Source organism: Culex quinquefasciatus, chromosome 3 (genome assembly GCF_015732765.1).
Source record: "Culex quinquefasciatus strain JHB chromosome 3, VPISU_Cqui_1.0_pri_paternal, whole genome shotgun sequence".
Taxonomy (NCBI): domain Eukaryota; kingdom Metazoa; phylum Arthropoda; class Insecta; order Diptera; family Culicidae; genus Culex; species Culex quinquefasciatus.
This window is the reverse complement of record NC_051863.1, coordinates 4,021,593-4,044,553: the sequence shown is the minus strand read 5'-3', so window position 1 is coordinate 4,044,553 and position 22,961 is coordinate 4,021,593. Positions and strand designations below refer to the sequence as shown.

The 22,961-nt window shown below is 36.5% G+C and overlaps 1 protein-coding gene across 2 annotated transcripts; it reads right to left on the bottom strand.

Moving 5' to 3' along the window:
- Positions 1 to 446: 446 nt before the first annotated feature.
- On the bottom strand, positions 447 to 20,388 carry LOC6044750 (kelch-like protein 5). Of its 2 annotated transcripts, none has more exons than XR_005278444.1 (9): positions 19,698 to 20,387; positions 8,415 to 8,475; positions 3,285 to 3,846; positions 3,040 to 3,230; positions 2,765 to 2,971; positions 2,521 to 2,708; positions 1,850 to 2,079; positions 1,396 to 1,789; positions 447 to 1,081 (listed from the first exon to the last, which is right to left on the bottom strand). XR_005278444.1 is itself a non-coding variant. In XM_001862178.2 (9 exons), the coding sequence occupies exons 1-9, from the start codon at positions 19,855 to 19,857 to the stop codon at positions 998 to 1,000; spliced, it is 1,980 nt and encodes a 659-aa protein (XP_001862213.2). In that variant the 5' UTR covers positions 19,858 to 20,388; the 3' UTR covers positions 447 to 997. The 2 variants fall into 2 exon arrangements, 1 of the variants encoding a protein (XP_001862213.2); XM_001862178.2 differs by having other exon boundaries at positions 1,493 to 1,789; positions 19,698 to 20,388.
- Positions 20,389 to 22,961: the final 2,573 nt, after the last annotated feature.

Here is a 22,961-nt window from a genome sequence, read left to right as displayed (position 1 = left end):
AAAGATTTTTAATCGAGCCCAAACATGGTAAATATGATTAAGGAAAATGCATTCAAAAATTGTTTTCATTTGTTAAAACTTCTATTTACACTAAAATGTTGATGCTACTGAAAAAAAAAATTGGGAGGGAGGAGGTTGGAGAAATAACCTTTGAAAAATATTTGCAATGGCCTTATGGACTTTTAAATCGTAGATTTTAATTTTTAATTAGTTTAAAAATTTTAATTTCATTATTAAGAATCTCTGAGGTTTCCTTTTTTATCTTTAAAATTTTGAAATTTTTATTCTATGAATTTTGAATTTCTAAGCAACGTCAAACACCAATTTCTGTTCCTGCCCCTCTTCAGCTGCGTGCCGCTTAAGAAAAATCTTTTTGTGACCCATTTCTTGATAGTTTCTTAAGCGTTTTTTACTAGCCTTATGTCATCAACATTAAAACACGCTCATCTCATACTAAAATAGCTTCGTTTATTAATTGATCATCAGTATATTCGGGTATAAATAGTATCAAAAGTAGTACTCTATCGCATAGTCATTCTGCAAGCGACTAAGTCAGCGATCTCCGCGCTCGTTTCCTGGCTACTCCACGCTACACACGTCTCTCTTAAATCTAAATCTAAATCGTACTTCACAAGAATGTCGCTTCTTTCTGCCATAATGTTGTTGAATACTTTACGAGAAAAAAAAAACTATCACGCATAATCTCATCCCGTTTCCGGGCGAAGACTAGTCCCGAACCTAAACTAAGGGATAAATCAGATGTGAGGGAAGAGGGAGAAAAAAAAAACTTCAGCTTTCCCTGCAACTTAGCCACAGTCTGTTGAGCCGATCACAGATAGAGGGGGGAAATGGCTGCGAATCTTTGGAAAAGAAGGAATTTTATCATAATCACTGGGCAAGCCTTACAAAGTAAACATATGAATCACAGGGCGGAAAATGGGTGTGTGGGTCTTTAGATATCTTCGCTGGTGTGGGCAGCGCTCGGTGCGAGTGTGTTTTACACGTAGTAATCAAAGATCCTAAACTGGCGTCTATAGTAGTAGTTGTTACCGATACGAGAGGAACCGGCTCCTCCTCTGTACTGAAAATGAAACAGGACGAAAGAGAAGGAAACAAGAAGAACACAAATCACAAAAAGGCAGTTGATTGAGTCGGGCCGGGGCAGCTTTGTAAGCAGCAGAACTTGTTGGCTATTCTTTAGTTAATGCGCTAGGCTCTTAAACCTTACTTGTTAATAATCATCGTGCATGCATTTAGGTTGGAAAACCTTGATTGTGCTGGTGGACAAATTTGTGGGTTAGTGCTGTTCGTTACAATTGTGAGGAAGGTTTGGGCATTCTCCGGGAATTTGCACCGCGTATTAGTAATAAGACGGATAGTAGTAAACACACGCACACATGAGTTGCCGGATTATCTGGAGAATCACTCCTAGGAAAGCAGCAGCAGCAGCAGCAGCAGCATTGCTAGCGACCATGGGGGAACTGTACTAAACTGTAGTGTTTGTGGTTGATGGAGAAGCATTCACCGGTGCCAGGGCCATGGAGGATGAAGCCGCAGCGGCCGCGATAGGTACCGTTCCGGGGGTGGCCACGTTGTTGGGGATCGCCACCACACACGCCCCAGCACGACTGTAGTTCACCGGTGCGATCTGCTGCCACTCGTTGCTCTCGGTGTCGTACTGCTCGACCGTCTTGAGATATTGGTTTCCGTCGTAACCGCCGACCGCGATCAACCAATCGCCGATCACGCTCACTCCGATCGCGTCGCGACCCACGCTGAGCGATGCAATCTAGAAGGGAAGACTGACTTAACAAATATTCTCCAAAAATAATTGCATTCCGTATCTTACCAAAGTCCACGTGTCCGTCGTTGGGTCGTAGCGTTCTACCGTTTCGGTTCGATACACCGCCGGATTGCTGGCCGGACAGTCATGACCTCCCAGTGCGTACAGGAACCCATTGAGAACACCAACTCCAACGCCGCCACGTCGTTTGTTCATTGGGGCCCGCAGGGTCCACCTGTTAGTGTGCGGATCGTAACACTCTACCGTACGATGGCAGACGCTTCCGTCGCGACCACCTGGTAAAATAAAAAATCGAATCAAATTTGTGAGATATCAATCAGGCTACTACTAATTGGTGCGATTTTTGGTACTTTTGAGGACGTCAACGATTTTTGGTTGAATTAATCAAAAACCTAATGATATTGAAGTTCGTGTTTCAGGGAACAACTTTGCCGAAGAAGTCGAAGAGATTCGTCCACTATGAACAATGCTACAGAACTTATAATACCTGATAATACGATCCCTCAAAGCTTCGACAATTTCTTCAAGCTCTTCTTGCAGCACTTGCTGCTACTGCAGAAAGGATCAAGGTAGGCGTGACAACACAGTTTGCAACCAAACATGCTTCCCATCGTTGAAGGCTACTACCCACTTCTGTCAAAATTGAGATTTTTGTTCCGGATCTAAATTGTTCAAAATGACCTCAAGATCACCTCATCTCTCTGTCAAATTCTTACCGATAACATACAACCGGCTGCCTAGCACTGCCACGCCGGCTGTAGATCTCATCGACGCCATCGGAGCCACGTAATTCCAGGTTCGTGACGCAGGATCCCATCGCTCAACCGTGGCCAGGTAGGACCACCCATCGTGACCACCAACTGCGTACAGCGGTCCCTCCAAGAATGCCACCCCAAGACCATGTCTAAAAATAAAAACAATTTGATCAACTTCTACAAACTAACAAATTGAATCACAGACCTTGGCGTCCCCATCGGCGGAACAATCGAACCCCACGTCATAGCGGTCAGGTCGAAACACTCCACAGTGTTGAGTGTCTTCAGGCCGTCGCGACCGCCCACAATAATCAGCTTATCGTCCATAACGGCCACCCCAAACTGGAGCCGCCGCGCTGGCATATTCTTCAGCAGGGTCCACTTTTCCAGCCGGGGTTCGTAGCTCTCTATGCTGTTGGATCCCGAAACAAAAGCACAAAATTAGTATGAATGAAATCGAATTACTGCGAAATGCCTCACCTTATCGCGCCCTTGTGGCCATCCATCCCTCCGACGGCCAGCAGCTTCCCGATGGTCGACTTTCGCGGCCGTGTCCGTTGCGTCGAAATCTGGGACCGTCGACCCGGTATTAGGTGCCACTTGAACGCCTCCATCACCAGCTGTTGGCACTCGTTTGCTCCGCATAGCGCCTCTACGTGGTCAACGATGAACTGCAATGGGATCATGTTAGCAGCTTAAGCTCGACTTAATTCGATACAACATACCGAAGGTTGCAGCAGCGGTAACCGCACCAGGGCCAACAGGTCAGGGATGAACTTTTTCCGGTTGTCCGGGTCGAACTGGATCCAGGCCATGAGGGCGTGAAACACTTCCTGTTCGTTCGGTACGTTTAGGTCGTCGCTCATGAGCAGATTCGATAGCTGGAACGAGTCCAGTTGGAAGAATTCCTGGTTCTTCCAGACCTGCATAAAGTGCTGGCAGGTGTACGCGGATGCGATCTTCAGCAGGGCCGTACAACCTTGCTGTTCGGCAAAAAGCGAAAATCCGAGACAGTTGGACGGATGCAGCTGGCGGGCTAGGAAGGTGCAGCACGCGTTGACGATCGTGCTGAGCTGCAGCAAACAAGCCGTGGCAAGCAGCGTCTCAACGGTATCTTCGCGCAGTTCGATCGAACCGGTGTAACAGTACTGGATGAGCAGTTGCAGCGCTTCTCCGCTGACTTCCTGCAGGGTGATTTCTTCCTGTTGGCTTTCGCGTAGCTGACCGGTGAACATTGCACTGAAGTAGGCTGAAGAAGCGGATAGCACTAACCGGTGGGCAGGAATTCTAGAAATTTGACATAAAAAATAGTTAAAGTACATTACAATCTACAGCTATAGTTTCAGCGCGACTTTCAAAACGGGATTCTATTTATTTATATTTGTGTTATACTTTACAACACTTCTGTTTGACTATAAATTGACACGGTTTTCTTGCAATCGGTATAAAACACATCCAAACGGATGAGTCAACCAGGTTCGTGAGCGAATGATTGCCATCAAACCAGTCTTCCCCGCTTCTCGTTTCTACCGTATATGGTCGGTCCAGGAAGCAAATCATACATATCTTGACCCGCTTTAATCAGCACCTCTCGGCACTAACTAGGTGCGGGACGAAACAGAACGTAGCAATTCTGCCACATCACTTGACCCACCAATTACCAGAGCGTGCAGAGGGTGAGATTCGTGTGTATAGAACGACAAACAACAGCGCGACTGTTGTGTTGTGAAGGGGTTTAGTTCAATAATGAAACGTTTCATTTGTTGGAACATTCTAAAGAAAAGTTCTTATTTTACGTCAAACAGCAATTTTAAGATCAACATCATCACATTTTTGAAATGAGTTCACTTTGAGAGATAAGAAGAGGAGAGCAACAAAATCTCACGAATCGTGTCCTCAATTGAAGATGCGGAGTGACTCGCGAGGCTCATTAACGTGTGCCAATAAATTGGTTCGGCTCACATACCAAACATGATAACTCAACATCAACAATGAGTTATAATGTAACAGACGCTGGATCGAGCTGCAAGAAGAGTAAACTCTGTGTACATCGCATGGTCAATGAGCGTTGATGATATTTTTTGTATAAAAAAATAGTTTTTTTACGAAAAAAAAACTCAAGCATCAACCCATTAGAAACAGTACCAATTCCATAAAAAGATGCAGGAAATGTCGAAGTCTCGAATAAACAAACCGTTTGCGCTTGGGTATAGTAGAACTCGGATCGCGATCGTGTCTGCGAAACTTGCCGCGCAATCACAGCTGATGACCAATGATCATGTTATTTACTACAGTGAAACGTCTGGTGGTACGGTCGATTTATTATGAACTCACCAGTTGAGTTGCAAAAAAAATGCGATTGTTTTATTTTAATAAATGTCCTAGGCATCTTGCGTAGATGGTTTCCAGCTAATATTCAAGGCTCCCGAACACCCGGAGAGATTCCGTTGAAAATCAAGTGAGATGTGTAAGAACCTTTAAGTGCACTCAAAGAGCTTTTGAGAAGTTCTTGAGAGCTTATGATCACAGTCACATGAAAATATGTATAGCTAAAATCGGGTTTTTGCAATGAACCAATGTTTTCTACACATAATTCATATTTAAACTTTGAACGAAAATGCCATCTAAAACAGCCGTTAAGAAGAGCTCTTAGTGCCGATGCATGTCTGGTCCTAAGGTCATTGCAAATTTTATTTCAAGTTTTCCCCCTCCTTTTGAATTTCTTTTCGATTTTTATTCATTTATTTATTATATTTCCTCTAAGTTTCCGAGATGTCGCAAGTTGAAAATAAGGACAATTTAAATAAAAACACTGAGAAAAACTATTTTTTCACAAAATTTAAGTTTTAAGAGGCTGTATCTAAGCAACCAGTAGACTGCTCAACAAAGTCGAAAACAGACAATTGCAGGAAATTTCGAAAATATTTTTGCAGAGGTGCTTTTCCTTCATAAATTATTTTTAAATAGCAAACATTATTTGAAAAAAAAAATCACCTGAAATCAATACACAATCAATAATATAAGAGGAAGTAAAACTTAATTGTACAGTCCAGAGTCTGGACTTCTGCGACCCCATTTTAGTCAAATTTGAATGGTTGATTGCCTTTTAAATTAGAAAATGCATGTTTTCAATATACCGCCATTGTGGACGCCGTCTTGGATTTAACCCTGTACTGGCAAATTTTTTTTCGAAATTTTTTATTTTTCCCGTGTTCAGGAGGTCATTTTGAGCAACTTTTGTTCTACAAAAAACTTTACTTATCTTGTTTTATGTTTTTGTTGTTTCATTTTTAGTATTTTAATCTGCATTTATCTTGCATAGTTTATGTTTGTTTTGGTAATATTCGGCCTACTTTACCACCTCCTATCATTACGTTTTGCCTATCTATTTTTTTTCATGTTTTTACAGTAACTTTTTCATTTGTTTGCATGTTTTTCACATTTTGTGCTATAAAATGGCACCATTATCATTAAAATTGTAAATAAATGCGTAGAGGCAGTCTGGGTCACTAGAAAAATTACTGCATACTTCTTTTTACTTGAAATATAAGAAATGTTAGTAAAAAACAGTGCTTTAGTCGACCTCTAAAAAATGACATTTAAAAAAACATTGGCAAAGTCACATAAAACAAGTAAAACTTCCAACCCATAAATTTTCTAAAATTTGAAGAGTTCTTCTTTCCAATGCTTTGTAAAGATCAAAAATTTGTTGAAAAATTAAGACCAGGGCTGTTGAGTCGGAGTCGGAGCCGGAGTCGTGTGAGTCGGGTCTTTTTGGGGACCTGGAGTCGGAGTCGGAGTCATCAAAACTCTAGTAGCTGGAGTCGGATTCGGCTAAATTGTATGAGCTGAAGTCGGAGTCGGAGCCGGAGTCGTAAATTTCTGATAGACCCGGAGTCGGAGCTGGAGTCAGAGTTGTCAAAAAATTTAATATAATTTACGAACTTATCTATTGTTCAATATTTGTTATAATTCAGGTTAAATCCCATTTTTTATGTTTTAAATTTATTTATTGAATTGTGTGCACTACGTTGACCTTTTTTTGTTTAATTTATTTTTTGGTTCAAGATATTTATCAGATTCCATGATATTTTCAAAGCATTTTTATTGTGATTGGAAAGCTCACTATCAACATTATCAACTATTATATCAATCTTCTACTTGAAACGCAACATGCTCATTTTGTATGTAAATATAAACAAATCAAAGTGTCGTGTTGAAAACATTTCAAGCTGACAAAAAATATCGAAAATAAGTTGCAACTAATTTTGAAATACAGTTAAACCGGCGCCCTTATGCCTAGCATATGCAACATTGCATATACGAGTCATTTAATTTATTAGATATATCGATTACCCCAATGTTTACAATTTCTTTACAAAACTCTTAAAGTGTTGATCCTTAAATAATATCGTTGAACAAGTCTAATTTTTGTTAAATGCCTTAAATGCCTGGATCACACAATGTCCATGTACTTCTTCTCAAATAAATTCAAAAAAGCTTTAAAAAATAGTTCAAAGTAACTATTTTTTAAAGCTTTTTTGAATTTATTTGAGAAGATTATTAAACCAGGGTATCTTTGATAGATTAGGTGTCGGAGTCGGAGTCGGAGCCGGAGTCAACAAATTTTGGAAAGCTGGAGTCGGGGTCGGCTAAGGTTGGTAGGCCGGAGTCGGAGTCGGAGCCGGAGTCAACAATTTGTGGAAAGCCGGAGTCGGAGTCGGCTTAACTCAGAAGCCGGAGTGAAATTTTTCCGAGGCCTTCGGAAAATCGAGTCTGGATTGTATCAGTTTTGTTAGATTAAGCAATATCTGGAGTATTTTTCTAAAAGGTCCAAGAATCTATTCCGCTTTCTTTGCTATTTGTCCGGTTATAAAAAACAACACAAAAATGTTTGTATTGGCCGTTTAACAAACTCGACGAATGTTTATTTATCATGCTCCCCCATCATTCATCAGTTTTGATGGAGACGCTTGGCTGATCAACAAAAGTGGCAAAATCTTTTTTTTTTCTGGAAAATCGATTTAAAAATCCGTTGCTGATGAGTTAGTTAATTTTTTTTCTCATATGTTTTAAATTAAACTCGAGCTTGAATTTAACAGGTAAAATTAGTAGCTGTAAAAGTAGTATGAGTGCAAAATATAGAAAAGATCAACCTTGACATTTTTCGATATAAATAATTGAATTAATTATTTAATTAATTTATTTCATATTTGAACAACTAAAAGAAATCATTTTTTCAAATCGTACGAGCACTGACTGTGTCCGGCAAACTAAAAAAAAACGATCACGACGACGACGCTCAGGCACGCTTTCCTCAATGTATACAGTTTCGAGTAGACGACGGTAGACTTCTTCGCCGCGGACCATGTTTGTTACCCACACCGGACGGGCGCTTCTTTGTTTGTAAACTTGTTTCGTCTGACGACGCTTGTTTATTGGCGTGGTTCTGTACAGGAGGTACTCTCGCGCACATGGTAAGACGGTAAGGCTTGAGTAAGGTCTGAGAATTGTTGCAGGAAGATATTGATGAACTTGAACACTTTTTTGTCAAATGTTGTCAATTGATACAACTAATAGAAAATTGAGAAAATCTCTCAAATACGCCACTTCCAAAACCACGACTCGCCTCAACGTAAAAGGAGCGAAGCAACCTATAAGGAAAGACAAGTTCCAGCAACGCCACAAGAACCCTTACAAGTACCAGGCGGCGTGCCGGTTCTTGTACGCGCGCAAACCCGTACAGAGACAAAGCAGGATCCCCCCTCATGCTCCATCTGGAGAGGACAACGCACCCGCCGTACTATGCTCACTCTTGGGAAAATACTATTTACACACATTGACATTGGACTTACCGCTTTCCGTCTATCCCGGCGATCAAGATCACGTCGCACAGCTTCTCGTTTTGTAGATATTCTGAAAATAGCGTTGGGTCGGCGGAGAAAGGAAGAACAAACCCGATTAGGTGGCGTGCATTAGTAATTAAAATTTCCTGCAATTAACTGCGACGCCGGGTCACGGGTCGGCCAAAACGATGGGAATCTTTGTTCCGTTGCGGGACGGGGGCTTGGGGGATGTGTTCTATGGTTGGGTTGCATGAACTTGAACACGGAGGATGATGCCCTTTTGCAGAATGTTTTATTTGTTTTACTTTGCTGGAATAACGTGCGTCTCTTTTTTCAATATTTATAAGAACATTGATTTTTTTTACGAATGTCATCATTTAAATATATTTTTCATAGACATTTATAAATAATGTATAGATCAGAGAGTAACCGCAAAAAAAAATCATCGATTCCACGTCAAACCAGCAGGTTCAAAATTTAGCTCAGCCCCTTGGTTTTGGTAGGGTTGTCAGATCTTCAATGTTTTGTACTTGTTAAAAGGTTTGAATACTTTCAAATACCTTTTTTTAAAATGTATATAGCAGCCTAAAAATAATATTGTTCCAATTTTTTTTTTTCGATATACAGATGAAATTGGGTCATAAACATTTCTGCATTTTTGTATGACTTAATCTCACAACCCCCCACCTCCAATGTCACGGTACCGCAAAAAGTTTATTAGATCCCCTCGTTCTTAGTTAAAGTCGAGGGCAATAAACAATATGTCCAATGCTATTGTAATATATTATGATTTATCCTTAATTTCCAGTGTTGGTACTCTCGCGCTCTCGCGAGAAAAAATCCTCTCTCTCGCTTGCGGCGAGAGTGAGAACGCGAACGAAAATGCGAGCGCGAGCGAGTAGAGAATAGTTCTACAAGTTCTCTCCCTCGTTCACGAGCGTGGAATGCTTTCCTTCTTCTCGCTCGAATTCCAACACTGTTATTTTCCATTTTGAGCCAAATCGGAGAACTTTTGATTTGGATTCTACTGGAATCCCAGCCTGCAATGTCCTTATTTTTGACAAACTTTAACAACAACAAAATAATTATGTTCTTCTATTTAAAATTGACTCCTTGCAACCAGTTTCAAAGAACCAGGGCTCGGTGCAAGTTGAGAACCTGGATTCGAAGTCTGAGCCATCTTTATTAAAAGTATGCGAGAATTACTAAGTATCAGGGATGGAATAATCGCAAAAAAATCAATTTCGCTTGCGAACTTTCTTCAACCGCGAAAGAGAGAGGAGGCAAATCACGCATAAGAAAATCGCTCCCGAAATTCTCCAAGAAAATCAATCTGCTGATGATTTTTTGTGAATTTCCTTTTCAGCACCACTTAAAAATATTTATTTCACTTTGTTTACACACATTGCCCATCTACAAAATGTGAAAGGTCATTTTTCGACGTGTGACGTTACACTTGCAAGTGTAGTAGTGAAAAAGATGTTTCACCGAATAATCAAGATGATGACTTTTTTAGGTTCTTTTTACCGATCTTTCGTGCGCGAGAGAGGATAGCCATGCTCCCTTTGGATTTTTTTCTCTTGATGAGCATTCAAAGATTTTCTATTGATGATGATTATTCCATCGCTGCTTAGTATATTTAGTTATTAAGTATTTTTAAAGAAATTTTATTTTCCTCGTGTTAGAACAGGGGTGACCAAAGTACGGCTCGCGGGCCAAATGCACAGAAAAAAATCAATTCCCGTAATCGTTAATTAAGTTCACGAATGTGAGATCCACAAAGGAATTTATTCATGAGTATGGTGCATTTGCACCAGAGCAATTCTCTACCAAAACCGGAAATGGATTTTATTTGTATTTTTTGATTTGGCTCAAACTTTGTGGGGGCCTTCCCTATACCCAAATATGCTATTTTGTGTCATTGGTTCACCCATACAAGTCTCCATACAATTTTGGCAGCTGTCCATACAAAAATGGTATGTAAATATTCAAACAGCTGTAACTTTTGAGTGAATTTTTTGATCAATTTGGTGTCTTCGGCAAAGTTGTAGGTATTGTTGAGGACTTTTGAAAAAATAGGTACACGGAAAAAAATTGCAGATTTTTGATCAACTTTTTTACTAAAACTCAATTTCCCAAAATACGTATTTTTGATTTTCGAGATTTTTGATATGTTTTAGGGGACAAAAATCCGCAACTTTTGAGCCATAGAAACATGGTCAAAATCTGCCGCCGAGTTATGAATTTTTGAAAAAATAGTGATTTTTGAAAAAAATCGAAGTTTCATGCAAAAACAAGTTTGACATTATTTTTTAATACAAAATTGAATTTGCAATCGAAAAGTACTTTACAGATTTTTTGATAAAGGGCTCCGTTTTCTAGATATAGCCACCGAAAGATTGATTTTAGCGAAATATTTGCAGTTTTTCAATTTTTAAAAATAGTGACCGTGAGTGACCATTTCTAAAAATATTTTTTTTGAAAAGTTCAGAAAATTTGCTATAAAATTGTCTAAGAGACATTGAAGATTGGACCTCTGGTTGCTGAGATACAGCTGCTTAAAGAAAAAAAACACGAAAATTGAAGTTTTCTTAGTCTCACCCAAACAGCCCACCATTTTCTAATGACGATATCTCAGCAATTAATGGTCTGATTTTCAATGTTAATACATGAAACAATCGTGAAATTTTCCGATCTCTTCGAAAAAAATATTTTGAAAATTTTAAAATCAAGACTAACATTTTAAAAGGGCCAAACATTGAATATTACGCCCATTTAAAATGCTAGTCTTGATTTAAAAATTTCATAACATTTTTTCGAAAAGATCAGAAAATTTCACGAATGTTTCATATATTAACATTGAAAATCGGACCATTGGTTGTTGAGATATCGTCATTAGAAAATGGTGGGCTGTTTGGGTGAGACTTAGAAAACTTCAAATTTCGTGTTTCTTTTTCTTTAAGCCGCTGTATCTCAGCAACCAAAGGTCCAATCTTCAATGTCTCTTAGACAATTTTATAGCAAATTTTCTGAACTTTTCAAAAAAAATATTTTTAGAAATGGTCACTCATGGTCACTATTTTTAAAAATTGAAAAACTGCAAATATTTCGCTAAAATCAAACTTTCGGTGGCTATATCTAGAAAACGGAGCCCTTTATCAAAAAATATGTAAAGTACTTTTCGATTGTAAATTCAATTTTGCATTAAAAAATAATGTCAAACTTGTTTTTGCATGAAACTTCGATTTTTTCCAAAAATCACTATTTTTTCAAAAATTCATAACTCGGCGGCAGATTTTTGACCATGTTTCTCTATGGCTCAAAAGTTGCGGATTTTTGTCCCCTAAAACATATCAAAAAATCTCGAAAATCAAAAAATACGTATTTTGGGAAATTGAGTTTTAGTGACAAAAAAGTTGATAAAAAAATCCTCAATTTTTTTTTCCGTGTACCTATTTTTTTCTCAATAGTCCTCAACAATACCTACAACTTTGCCGAAGACACCAAATTGATCACAAAAATCACTCAAAAGTTACAGCTGTTTGAATATTTACATACCATTTTTGTATGGACAGCTGCCAAAATTGTATGGAGACTTATAGGGGTGAACCAATGACACAAAATAGCATATTTGGTCATAGGGAAGGCCCCCACAAAGTTTGAGTCAAATCAAAAAATACAAAAAATAAAAATGGTCGAAATCGGCCGATTTCGTAGAGAGTTGCTCACCATAAACGTGAATCTATTCCTTCGTGGTTCTCATAATCATGAACTGACTTCACGGTTTCGAGAATTGATTTTTTTCTGTGTGTGGCCCGCGAGGCGATATTTTGTGACCCGCGAACCCATTTTGAACGATCATATAAAATAGCCCTTTAACCAATCTGTAAAGTTTAGGTTTATGCATTTTTTATTTTTTTAAAATAAAAAAAAATAAAAATTTAAATAACAAGCCATACACGGAGAGACTGTGCCCAGAAATTTTAACAATTAAAATTGTTGATTTTACTTTGGTAAATTTCACAAAAACGTACTTGTTACGGCCAATTTTCAGTTGAATCAACCAAAATTCAGTAATAATTTAATAACCTGTTTGTTGAAAATGCTAAAGGCAAAAAGCTAACAGATTTCCCGAACTCGAATGAACGTGCTCGACTGTTAGCTTTGGTTTTAGAAAAATCAAGATTTTTTTTGGTTAAATGTAAATATCAATTGGTTGATTATTTAAAAGATGAACTTGGGTTTGTTTACGTTTGTCATTTGAAGTCAGGATTCGAACAAGAGCGGTCGATTTGTTGAGTTTGTGTTGTTAATTGTGAAGTGAGAGAATGTAAAAACGAAACTATTGGCACTACGCCCCCCGGGGCATGGCCTTCCTCTAACGTGGGATTTCTGCTCCAGCGCCTCTGACGAGACAGGAGAAACCGGGACCGACGTTTTACTTCACCATCCGATAGAAGCTCAGTGGATAAGGCGGGAATCGAACCCGCGTCTCATAGCATCATCGGGATCGGCAGCCGAAGCCGCTACCCCTGCGCCACGAGACCCAAGTGAGAGAATGTGAAAGGTGAAAATCACACTATTTGGCTAATGTTGAAGTGCAAATCGAAGTGAACACTGTTGCAACTGTGGAGGTGCAATTGGTGAGTAAGTTTGTTGATGATTTCTTTGCAGGTGATAAACTATGAAGAACAAGACGAGGACATTCGCAATGAGGACCTCTGATGCGAGGGGACTTCATGACAATGTTTTAAGGAAAGGGAAGGGCAGTGAAAGGAAGAGGCGGGCGAACTCTTGCACGACAATACTTGCACGGGCAAATTTAACAAAAGGTTGGTTAATCTAAGTAAGTATGCATTTATTTTTACATAACAATTTATCTGTTGTGATTTTAATTAGAAAACTGAATAATCAAAAACCTTCGTGCTTACGATGGATACAATTTTAATGAACCATTTTTTTTCAGAATCATCAACCATAAAATATATGGAAATGAGTACACATAATATCAAAATTAAAATGAGATGATCGGAAATGTCTAAAAAATAAAATTTATAAAAGATCCTACAAAAGAAGATAGAAATATTTTAAAAATGCTGTTAATAGAAGACTGCTAAATAAACTGGTAAGTAAAACTCAAAATATTGTTTTCATGAAACGGAGCATTATTGATATTTCTTCTTTCCTCATTATAATTACATTTATTTACGATCCTTTATTCAGTTTATAGACAAAATTAAGGATTTTGTATCAAATTACTAATAAATTTTATATGTCTATTTGCAGCAAATGGTTCGTTTTGGTGTAAATTCTGTGTGAAAAATAACTAAACCTGAGACCGTTGTAGATGATGATGACTTATCGGATGATTGCACAGTGATGGTAAGTGAATACAACACTTAATTTTATACAACATAATAACTTACTTGGTGAAATATCTTCAAGGAATTCACGAGAAATTAAACATCTTTTATAAATATGTTTAACAAAATTTGTAATATGTTTTATTATTATTTTTTTAGATTTATGCAACGTATTTTTTTCAAACTTTAATCAAACTTTACATGTTTTATAATAACAGATAATAAAAAGTTTTGTTTTGATGCTTTTCAACAGTAATTTAATAACTTCATGCAAAAAAAAAAAACAAATTAGTACAAAAAGTTAAAATTTTAGGCAGAATAAATGCGAATATAAAAACACCCAGCATTAATTTGTGAGGCATTATTATAAAATTTACTGCAAATTCAATAAAAATATTGCTAACAATAGCTAATTATTGACTACATGCACGAATGTTTTTCTGTATTTAAGTAAGACATTAGTTAAAATTATAGCTAGAAATTCAGCCCGGCCTGTATCGTTAGATAATTAAAGAAAATATATATCGACACTAACATAAATTATGTTTAATTAAGAAATGTTTTGTTATAATTCACTAATAATTTGCAGCATGCAAAAATATTTCAGTTAATAAAACGAAAAAATTGTTGAAAAATAGTTGAAAAGTATGGCCCAGCCTGTTTTTACAGAATATTCCACAATATTTCAGCTTAAAACAAAAAAATTAGTTAATTTTCTGAAAAAATATTCTAGCAGTCGACTGCTAGAATTTTTTCGGCCATTTAACCAACGAAAATGGCAATTCCAACTATTTTTTTAGTTAATTTTAGTTACTGGTGGTCAGCAATTTTGGGTTAACAAAATCAACAATCGATTGTTGAAAAAAAGCTGTGTAAAAAATTAACCCATACTTTTAGTTAAATTAACCAAGATTTTCTTAGATTTGCCCTGGCCGGTCTCTCCGTGTAGTCTTCACATTTAAATGAAAAAAGTGTTTTAAAATGCATTTTACACTAGTTCAGTTGTTTTGCAATCATTAGTTTTCAAAAAATCTAAGATCTGACAAAAACAAAAATTGTATCGAAAAAAAAGATTTTGCATCGAAAATTTTCAAAAAATCTTAATATTTTTTAATAAACCCAAACATGCTAAAAATGATTTTAAACGCAGAAGAATGTATTTTAATTTGATTTCAGCTGGTTGCACTTGAATTTTCATTGAAATTTTGAAGTCTATTGTAAAAATATTTTTTTGCCCCCTGATTTTTCGGGACAATTTTGAAGCGGGGGGGGTGACAAAAACTTTTAAAAATATTTGTACCAGCCTAATTGCTGAAAAAAAATCTTATTTCTATTTTTACAAAATCAATCAAAATACATGTGCGTTCAATTGAATACTTTTTTTCATTTTCCTTTAATTTGTGAATTAACGATTCTTTTTGCCAAAAAATGTGCAACCACCCCTTGACCAGTCGTGGAATGTAAACTTTTTTTCAATATTTGCAATACTGCGGCCTAATTTTATTTCAATGTTTTTTGAATCATAAAAAATGCAAGAAAAGATACGAATATTTTTTTGTCCTTTTTTTGTTATGTTAATTTTAATAAATTGGAATCACGATTAAAAGCTTTTTAAAACAAAACCGCTTTGATTTTTTTATTTTTGTTTGAAAACGTAAAAAAAACATGTGATTTTAGAAGCTTCAACTGATAGGTGTACGTTTATGTTTTAAAGATTGAAAGAACGTAATTAATTTATTTTCTGATTTATTTTTATTTGAAGGTTTCAAATTAGCAGGCCATGTGGTTTACGCATGATCCCTGTCCAATGCTTTTAGTAAATTCAAAATCGGCTTATTTTTTTGCGAATTCATAGATGTAAGGCTGTCTAGAAGCGGAGTTCAAGGGAAAACTAAACAATGGTTTTAACCCCAAAAATATTGAGGGATTTTTTTGAGTGTTTTCAAATACATTTCAAAAACCACTAATTTTTGGCTCTTTGGCAAATTTGGCAAACGTTTAGAAATTGTATCCAATCGACAACTATTGATTAAATCGGTTTTTGGGGGACGAATGAATTAATGATTTAAGCAGGCAGCTTGTTCCAATATATAGTTTAAATCAGTTTTGAGGGACAAATCGGGCAAATTTGCCGTAGCAAGCAGTGCATGAAACCAGTTGCTCGGCTTCGATTTACAATTCGCCAAAATAGTAGTTTATGCAACAAGTTGCAAAAAGAGGATTTTTTCAGCACGAGTCGTACATTTATCCAACGAGGTTCACCGAGTTGGATAAATATGAAGAGTGCTGAAAAAATCAAGTTTTGCAACGAGTTCCATACAACATTTTTTGCAATTCCAAAAAACACACACTGAGTAAAATTTTATGTCAAATTTTCATGTATTTTGTCAATAAATCGCTTAAATCAAAAAAAAAGTTGAAAAGTGTTACTTTTCAGCATTTATTTTGAAAAGTGTTGCTATTCGATTCTGTTATTTTTGGTACAGAAAAGTAGGCTATTTCGTCGTTCAAGAATGACAGGAAAAGTAAGTAGTTTCACGACGGAATTGCAAAAATCATTTTTTTAAACCAATTTGTGATCTTTTAAAAACATTGGAAAGAAAAAATCCTTAAATGTTAGAAAATTTATGTTCCAATCCACTTGTTTTATGTGATTTTGCCAATGTTTAAAAAAATGTATTTTTTTAAGGGGTCAATTTTGGCTGTGTTTTTTCCTAACATTTCCTATGTTTTAAGTGAAAAAAAAAGTTTGCAGTCATTTTTCTAGTGTCCCAGAATATGCATTTACACATTTTTTATAATTTAAATGATAATAGTGCCATTTTATAGCGGAAAATGTGAAAACAAGTAAAAACATGAAAAAAATAGATAGGCAAAAAGTATTGATAGGAGGTGGTAGAATAGGCCAAATAATACCAAAAACAAATGAACAATAAACACGATTATTGCAAACTAAAATACTAAAAATGATCCAGAAAAACATTAAAAAGAGAAGTAAAGTTTTTCGTAGAACAAAAGTTGCTTCAAATGACCTCCTGAACACGGGAAAAATAAAAATTGTCGAAAAAAAAATTTGGGTTGTACAAAAATAAACCGCGGAGATAATAGGAAATTTTAATAGGAAATTAATAGGAAATTTTGCGTTAGATAGTTCTAATCTACTAAAACCTAGCATTTAGTTAGTAGTTTTTTAAATTATTTTTTATCTATATACCAGTATTTTTTATCTATAACCAGTTGCTCGGCTTCGATTTACAATTCGCCAAAATAGTAGTTTATGCAACAAGTTGCAAAAAGAGGATTTTTTCAGCACGAGTCGCACATTTATCCAACGAGGTTCACCTCGTTGGATAAATACGACGAGTGATGCAAAAAATCAAGTTTTGCAAAGAGTTCCATACAACGTTTTTTGTAACTCCGAAAAACACTCTTTTAATAGAATTATAGGACAAATGTCCATTAGGATGTAACAAAAATGACTTTTTGGCGGGCATTCAAGGGTTTGTTCCGGTGGGCATACTAAGCCCAAATCCAAAATATGAGCTTGATTGGACGTAACAGGAGCTGGCGCTCCGCCCTTCAATTTTAAATGGGATTTAACCCGTAAAAAAAGATTTTTTCAAAAATGTAACTTTTTGAGGCATTTTGGCCACCAATGCGTTTACCAAAAACATCACTGGCGTGTTGGCCAGATCCTTGCGCATCTTTTGGTATATATAACATTGACATTTGGAGCACCCTGGAGCTCGGTACAGGCCTTCAAAGTTTGGCATTTTTTCGAAAAATCGGCCCCGGCAAAAAAGATATGCGTCGCGCCTCGCGACGCCCTAGACGCCATTTGATTTTGCCGGGGCCGATTTTTCGAAAAAATGCCAAACTTTGAAGGCCTGTACCGAGCTCCAGGGTGCTCCAAATGTCAATATATACCAAAAGATGCGCAAGGATCTGGCCAACACGCCAGTGATGTTTTTGGTAAACGCATTGGTGGCCAAAATGCCTCAAAAAGTTACATTTTTGAAAAAATCTTTTTTTACGGGTTAAATCCCATTTAAAATTGAAGGGCGGAGCGCCAGCTCCTGTTACGTCCAATCAAGCTCATATTTTGGATTTGGGCTTAGTATGCCCACCGGAACAAACCCGAAGATCGAAGTAAACCATGCGCGTGTGCGGATCGAAATATTTTTCGCTGTCAATTTTGTGCTTCAAATTTTCTTTCAAAAAATATAAAAAGTACTTAATTTTGCCCTTTTTTGGCAATATCCGGTGGAAAACTTGGTGGTCACGGACAAGCGCTTCAGCAGTTGTATCCAGCGGAGCATTTGGAACAAAACCTTCTGGAATTTCGAAAAGGAGTTTGTTGCAGATATCGAAGCAGCGTCCCGGCTTCAAATGGAAAGAATCATCATAATCAAGATTGTCCAGCAGCAGCAACTTCATCCGGTTCACTTTGACGGAGAACGGTGGAGTCCGTCGGCAACGTCACCAATCCCAGTAAAACGTCGTGGTTGGCTTTTTTAAGTTTGTTGAAGGGAGGTCATCGGATCGCAAGTTTATAAAATCGGACAACTCCCGGAACTCAAATGAAGCTGTCTTGAAGCATACATTATTTGGTGAGCCCGTTCTTTTTTATAAAACATAAAACTCTCTCACTAATATTCTAACATTCGCTCAAACCACTCAAGACAACCACGCCAAATTACCATTAAATACGCGGTAGGGTGTTCCCTTGGTCGTTCGCTGTGAGTTGTGGATTGCCTGCTTCTCTAATGAAGGTTCGACTGAGGGGGCATGCTTATTAATTTCTCGTCGCTCCATACCCTCAGTGACGTGATGGGAACAAGGGCGTCTATGCAAAGTGTCCCTACACCCGCTACAAATTTCCGGCACTTGGGGAGGGAAAAAGGGAATGATTTTGATTTATGTGCCGGTGTTTGTAGCAATAAAATTCGTGCAAAAAAACTTATGCACGTGGGTGTACAGATTATGGAGTAAAAGATGATCGAATTGTTCACCTAGCGCTCACATGTGTTCCAGGACCAAGTTGCCTGCGGGTATGGGGATCATACATACATACATACAGTATGCCCACCGGAACAAACCCTTGAATGCCCGCCAAAAAGTCATTTTTGTTACACTCTAATGTCCATGCATTGAGTCAATGAATCGTTTAAGTTAAAAACAAATAAAAGAACAACTTTTTCAAACAAGTTGAACTTTTCAGAATCCATTTCAGTGCTGAAAAGTAGAACTTTTTAGCATTTGTTTTATAAATTGTTACAGGGTATTTGACTCTGTTATTTTTGGTACAGAAAAGTAGGCTGTTTCGTCGTTCGAGAATGACAGGAAAAGTAAATAGTTTCGCGACGGAATTGCAAAAACCATTTTACAGTAGAAATTATAAATTTAAAGAAAATCATTGAGTTAATGCTTTGTTAATGTTTGCCAACTAAAAAGTTTAATTCACTAGTTTTTGCCGCATTTTTGACCAACTTCAAATAATGTAACAAAAATTGTTCAAAATGGTATTCTAAACACAGGGAAAATGATAAAAATATAAAGGAAAATTTTGCAGTTGGTATGCATAGTGGAAAGAGCGGAGCATAAAAATCATAAAAAATACTTTTAAACTTCGGTAGAAACTAAAAAAGTTACAATCACAATCCCACAATCTACTCAAATGTGTTGCAGTGTCACTCCCAATCACTATCGTTCTGTTCTGTTTTGCATAAAAGAAAATCCATATCCGAACGAAGCGAACGAAGCGGGGGTAAAGAACGTTTGCCAAGATCATTGCCACCCAGTCGAGCAATCAACCAACCAAGCCCAACCCGACAAAGAGTGAAAGTCCCATCTGTGCGCGACGGATGACGACGACGACGACCTCTTCACCCCGTTTTTCCCACCACCCTCATCCGTACATGTCACTCACCCTGCATCCGTTTCAGAACCAGCTCCGAGTGTTCCCTCACGTTCCGGAAGAACTCGTCCTGGCTGACGGTCGAGTTGAGGCTGGCCAGGCTGAAGTGACTCTCGTCCGTGGCCAGGCTAATCCGGGCGCTGGCACTGGGACTGGACGACATTTCACTCATGATTGAACACTGAACTCCTGACACTAGAGGCTAGTACAGCACTAAACACTACAACTTTGTTTTTATTTTTTTTCCACTTGGCTAATCTTTTCGGTTTTGAAGGTTTTCGCTCGATTGTGAGGATGGTTTCTGCTGGTACAAAGCCCGTGTGCTGACAACACCGTGTGAGAATTCACTTGTCCGCTCCGTTCGGTCTGCTGCCAAAGACTGCTTATGGCTCATTCGCGATGTAACTGGAATAGCTGATTTTTCTCCCCTTCACTGGCTGCTGCTGATGGTTGATGCTGTGCCAAGGCACCAAGACACCACAAATCTGCACACATTTGCGCGAGGAGGTTCTAAACTATTTTTTTACACTCGTTCGTTCTACGACGACGATGGCAGTTTCCTTCTTTGTGTTCTCACAAAATCGCCAACTATGTGTTCTATTGTGGTTTATTGTTCAGGGAAGAAAATCACACCAGTGGAACGACGGCGACCCTCACTTATGGCCAGCAGCAGCAGCATTTGTGATTGATGTTTTTTTTTCGCTCTCCTTGCACTCTGCTGGTATCTTTCACTCTGTAGCTTTCCCCTTGTTTACTGTTTGTGGTGGTATTTGTGCTGGCATGGTTCTGCGGTACAGTGAGCTCTCGTGAAATAATGTTCATTTACTGACTTTTCAGCGCACAACATAATATTAGTGAAAAGATCAACTTGCTGCAAAACTCGATTTTTTTAGCACGTGCCGTAGTTATTCAACTGGGCAAGTCACGCACAAAGCGAAGAGATTTTAATTTATTACACAGAAAAAAATAATGTAAATTTGGAAGGTGTAATTTTTGAAGGTTGAATATTACCTCTTTTATGATGTAATTTTACCTCAATTTAGGCTGAAAAAGTGACATTACACCAGAAATGTGGTAAAATTACACATTTCCAAAGGTAAAATTACACCTTTTTTCTGACATAAAAGATGTACCCCTTCCCAGATGTAATATTACCATGATTTTTTTTTTCTGTGTATGTACTCGCTGACAGGGGCGCCGACTCTGGGGAGGGCACGGTACCTGGAACATTGTTTGTTCATAAACACACACAAAATCTGTAAAAATCGTAAAATCCATGTTCAAAACCATTTGCTAATGCATTGAGTATGCATTTTGATTTTATTTGTTGAATTTTGCATTTGTTATAAATTTTGTTAAATTATTGAGGTTCTTAATTTTATTGATTTTTAAAATTTCTAGAGTTTCTATGGTTTTTTGAATTTTATATTTTTTTTTGAATTTATCGATTTCTCAAATTTGTTAAACTTATTTGAATTATTTGAATTTCATCTTATTATTATTTTTATTTCTTGTATTTATTTTTCAAATTTTACTTCGTAGCTTCTTAAAATTCTTGGATTTCATTAAAAAAAATATTTATTTTCTATTTCTCAAAAAAATGTAATAAGCTTTATAATCTTATTATCTCACAATTTTTAATGAAACAAGGTTATTTTCTATATAACGGGATTAGTTTCTAATGTTTCTTGCCACCTTAGCAAGAATTACTTTTTGTTGAAATTTCCTGAATTTCTTGGATATCTAGAATATTTTTAAATGTTTCATTTTAATTTCTTAAATTTTATTAAGTAGAAACTTGAAAAAGAGACCACAAAAAATCTGGGGGTCGTTAAAGTGGATGGTCTGATTTTTTTATTGGAAATTTTATGAAATTGTCATAATTTTCCGAATTTACAAACAAAAATTACACCTCTTTACAAAGTACGCTTGAATTACTCTTTTTATTTATTAAATTTTTAAAGTAGGTTTTTTTTTAATATTCTTGAATTTTATTAAGTTTTATGAATTATTTGTATCTTATGAAAATATTTAAATTTATCAAATTTCGTCAATTCCTGAAAATTGATTTTTTTTTAATTTCATAAAGTTATTTAAGTTTAAAATTGCCTAAATTTCATTGAGTTATTTAAATTTCTTGATTTTTTTTAATTTCCCCAATTTATATGTTTTTTTTTTTAAGTTCTGTTGCTTACAAGCCAAAATTATTCCTTTCTATAAAATACAATAAAATTCCTTGTTTTCAATAATTTTTATTTCGTGGGTTTCTTAAATTTTTAATAATTAATAATCATTAATCTTATTATATAGTTTGAATTTATCAAATTTTACTAAATTATTCAAATTTCTTTAATTTCTTGAACTTTAAATAATTTTAAATTTCATCAACTGCCGTTCTACGCATAATTGTCCCATGTTCAAAAAAGTGCAACTGAGAAAAACGCGATTGAAATTTTTCGACCGATTTCTGTGTTTCTACGCATAATTGTCCCGTGGTTTCCTATTCGCCCTATGTGTCCCTAATCACCCCAGTTAGCAGTTTATCATCCTTATTTGTGATTCTCTTGCTATACACCAGGTAAACAAGGCATAGTGCTTAGTAAAACTTATGATTCCGTGTAAGAAAATACTTGGTGGGACAATTATGCGTAGAACTTTAACGATGGGACAAACAGACTTGGTGTTGTTTTTAATGAGTTTGCGAACAAAGTACCAGATTTTATGTGTTTTTCTTATAGTACACATCAAACTAAACTCAAAAATGTCATAAAGTCAAAATCGTCCAAAACTGACATGGGACAATTATGCGTAGAACGGCAGTCAATTTCTCATAAATTTCGCATTCATTTCAATTCCTTGATTTTCGAATATTCTTAAATTCTTGAGCGGACAAAAAAAATATCTTTTTTAAGTTCAAATGTTTAATGGAATTTCAAGTGAGATCAAATTATATAAATTTTAAATACATTCCCCAACGTTTAGAATCACTTTTAGCATGTTTTGGTTGAATTTTCAATGTACATAACCGCAAAAAGCTTTTTTAACATTTTTTTTTTGTCAAATCATACATTTTTTGAAGACTTATGATTGCATATCAACTGTAAGGGTGTATGTATTATGTATTTTCCAATAGTTTTTTCACTGAAATGTTGAAATTCTGGCATGTTATTTAAAGTTTTATATATTTTTTCCATTAATGCATTTTCTATTAATATCAGGTAATAAATAGCTTATGAGAAGTGACTAAGCATGTTTCTATCAAAACTTTGGAGTAAT

Coding starts and splice junctions, on each gene's coding strand:
- LOC6044750 (XM_001862178.2), bottom strand. CDS start 19,857: ATGAGTGAAATGTCGTCCAGTCCCAGTGCCAGCGCCCGGATTAGCCTG. Junction 8,476..19,697: donor GGTTCTGAAACGGATGCAGG/GTGAGTGACATG, acceptor CGCTATTTTCAG/AATATCTACAAAACGAGAAG. Junction 3,847..8,414: donor GCCGGGATAGACGGAAAGCG/GTAAGTCCAATG, acceptor TCAAATTTCTAG/AATTCCTGCCCACCGGTTAG.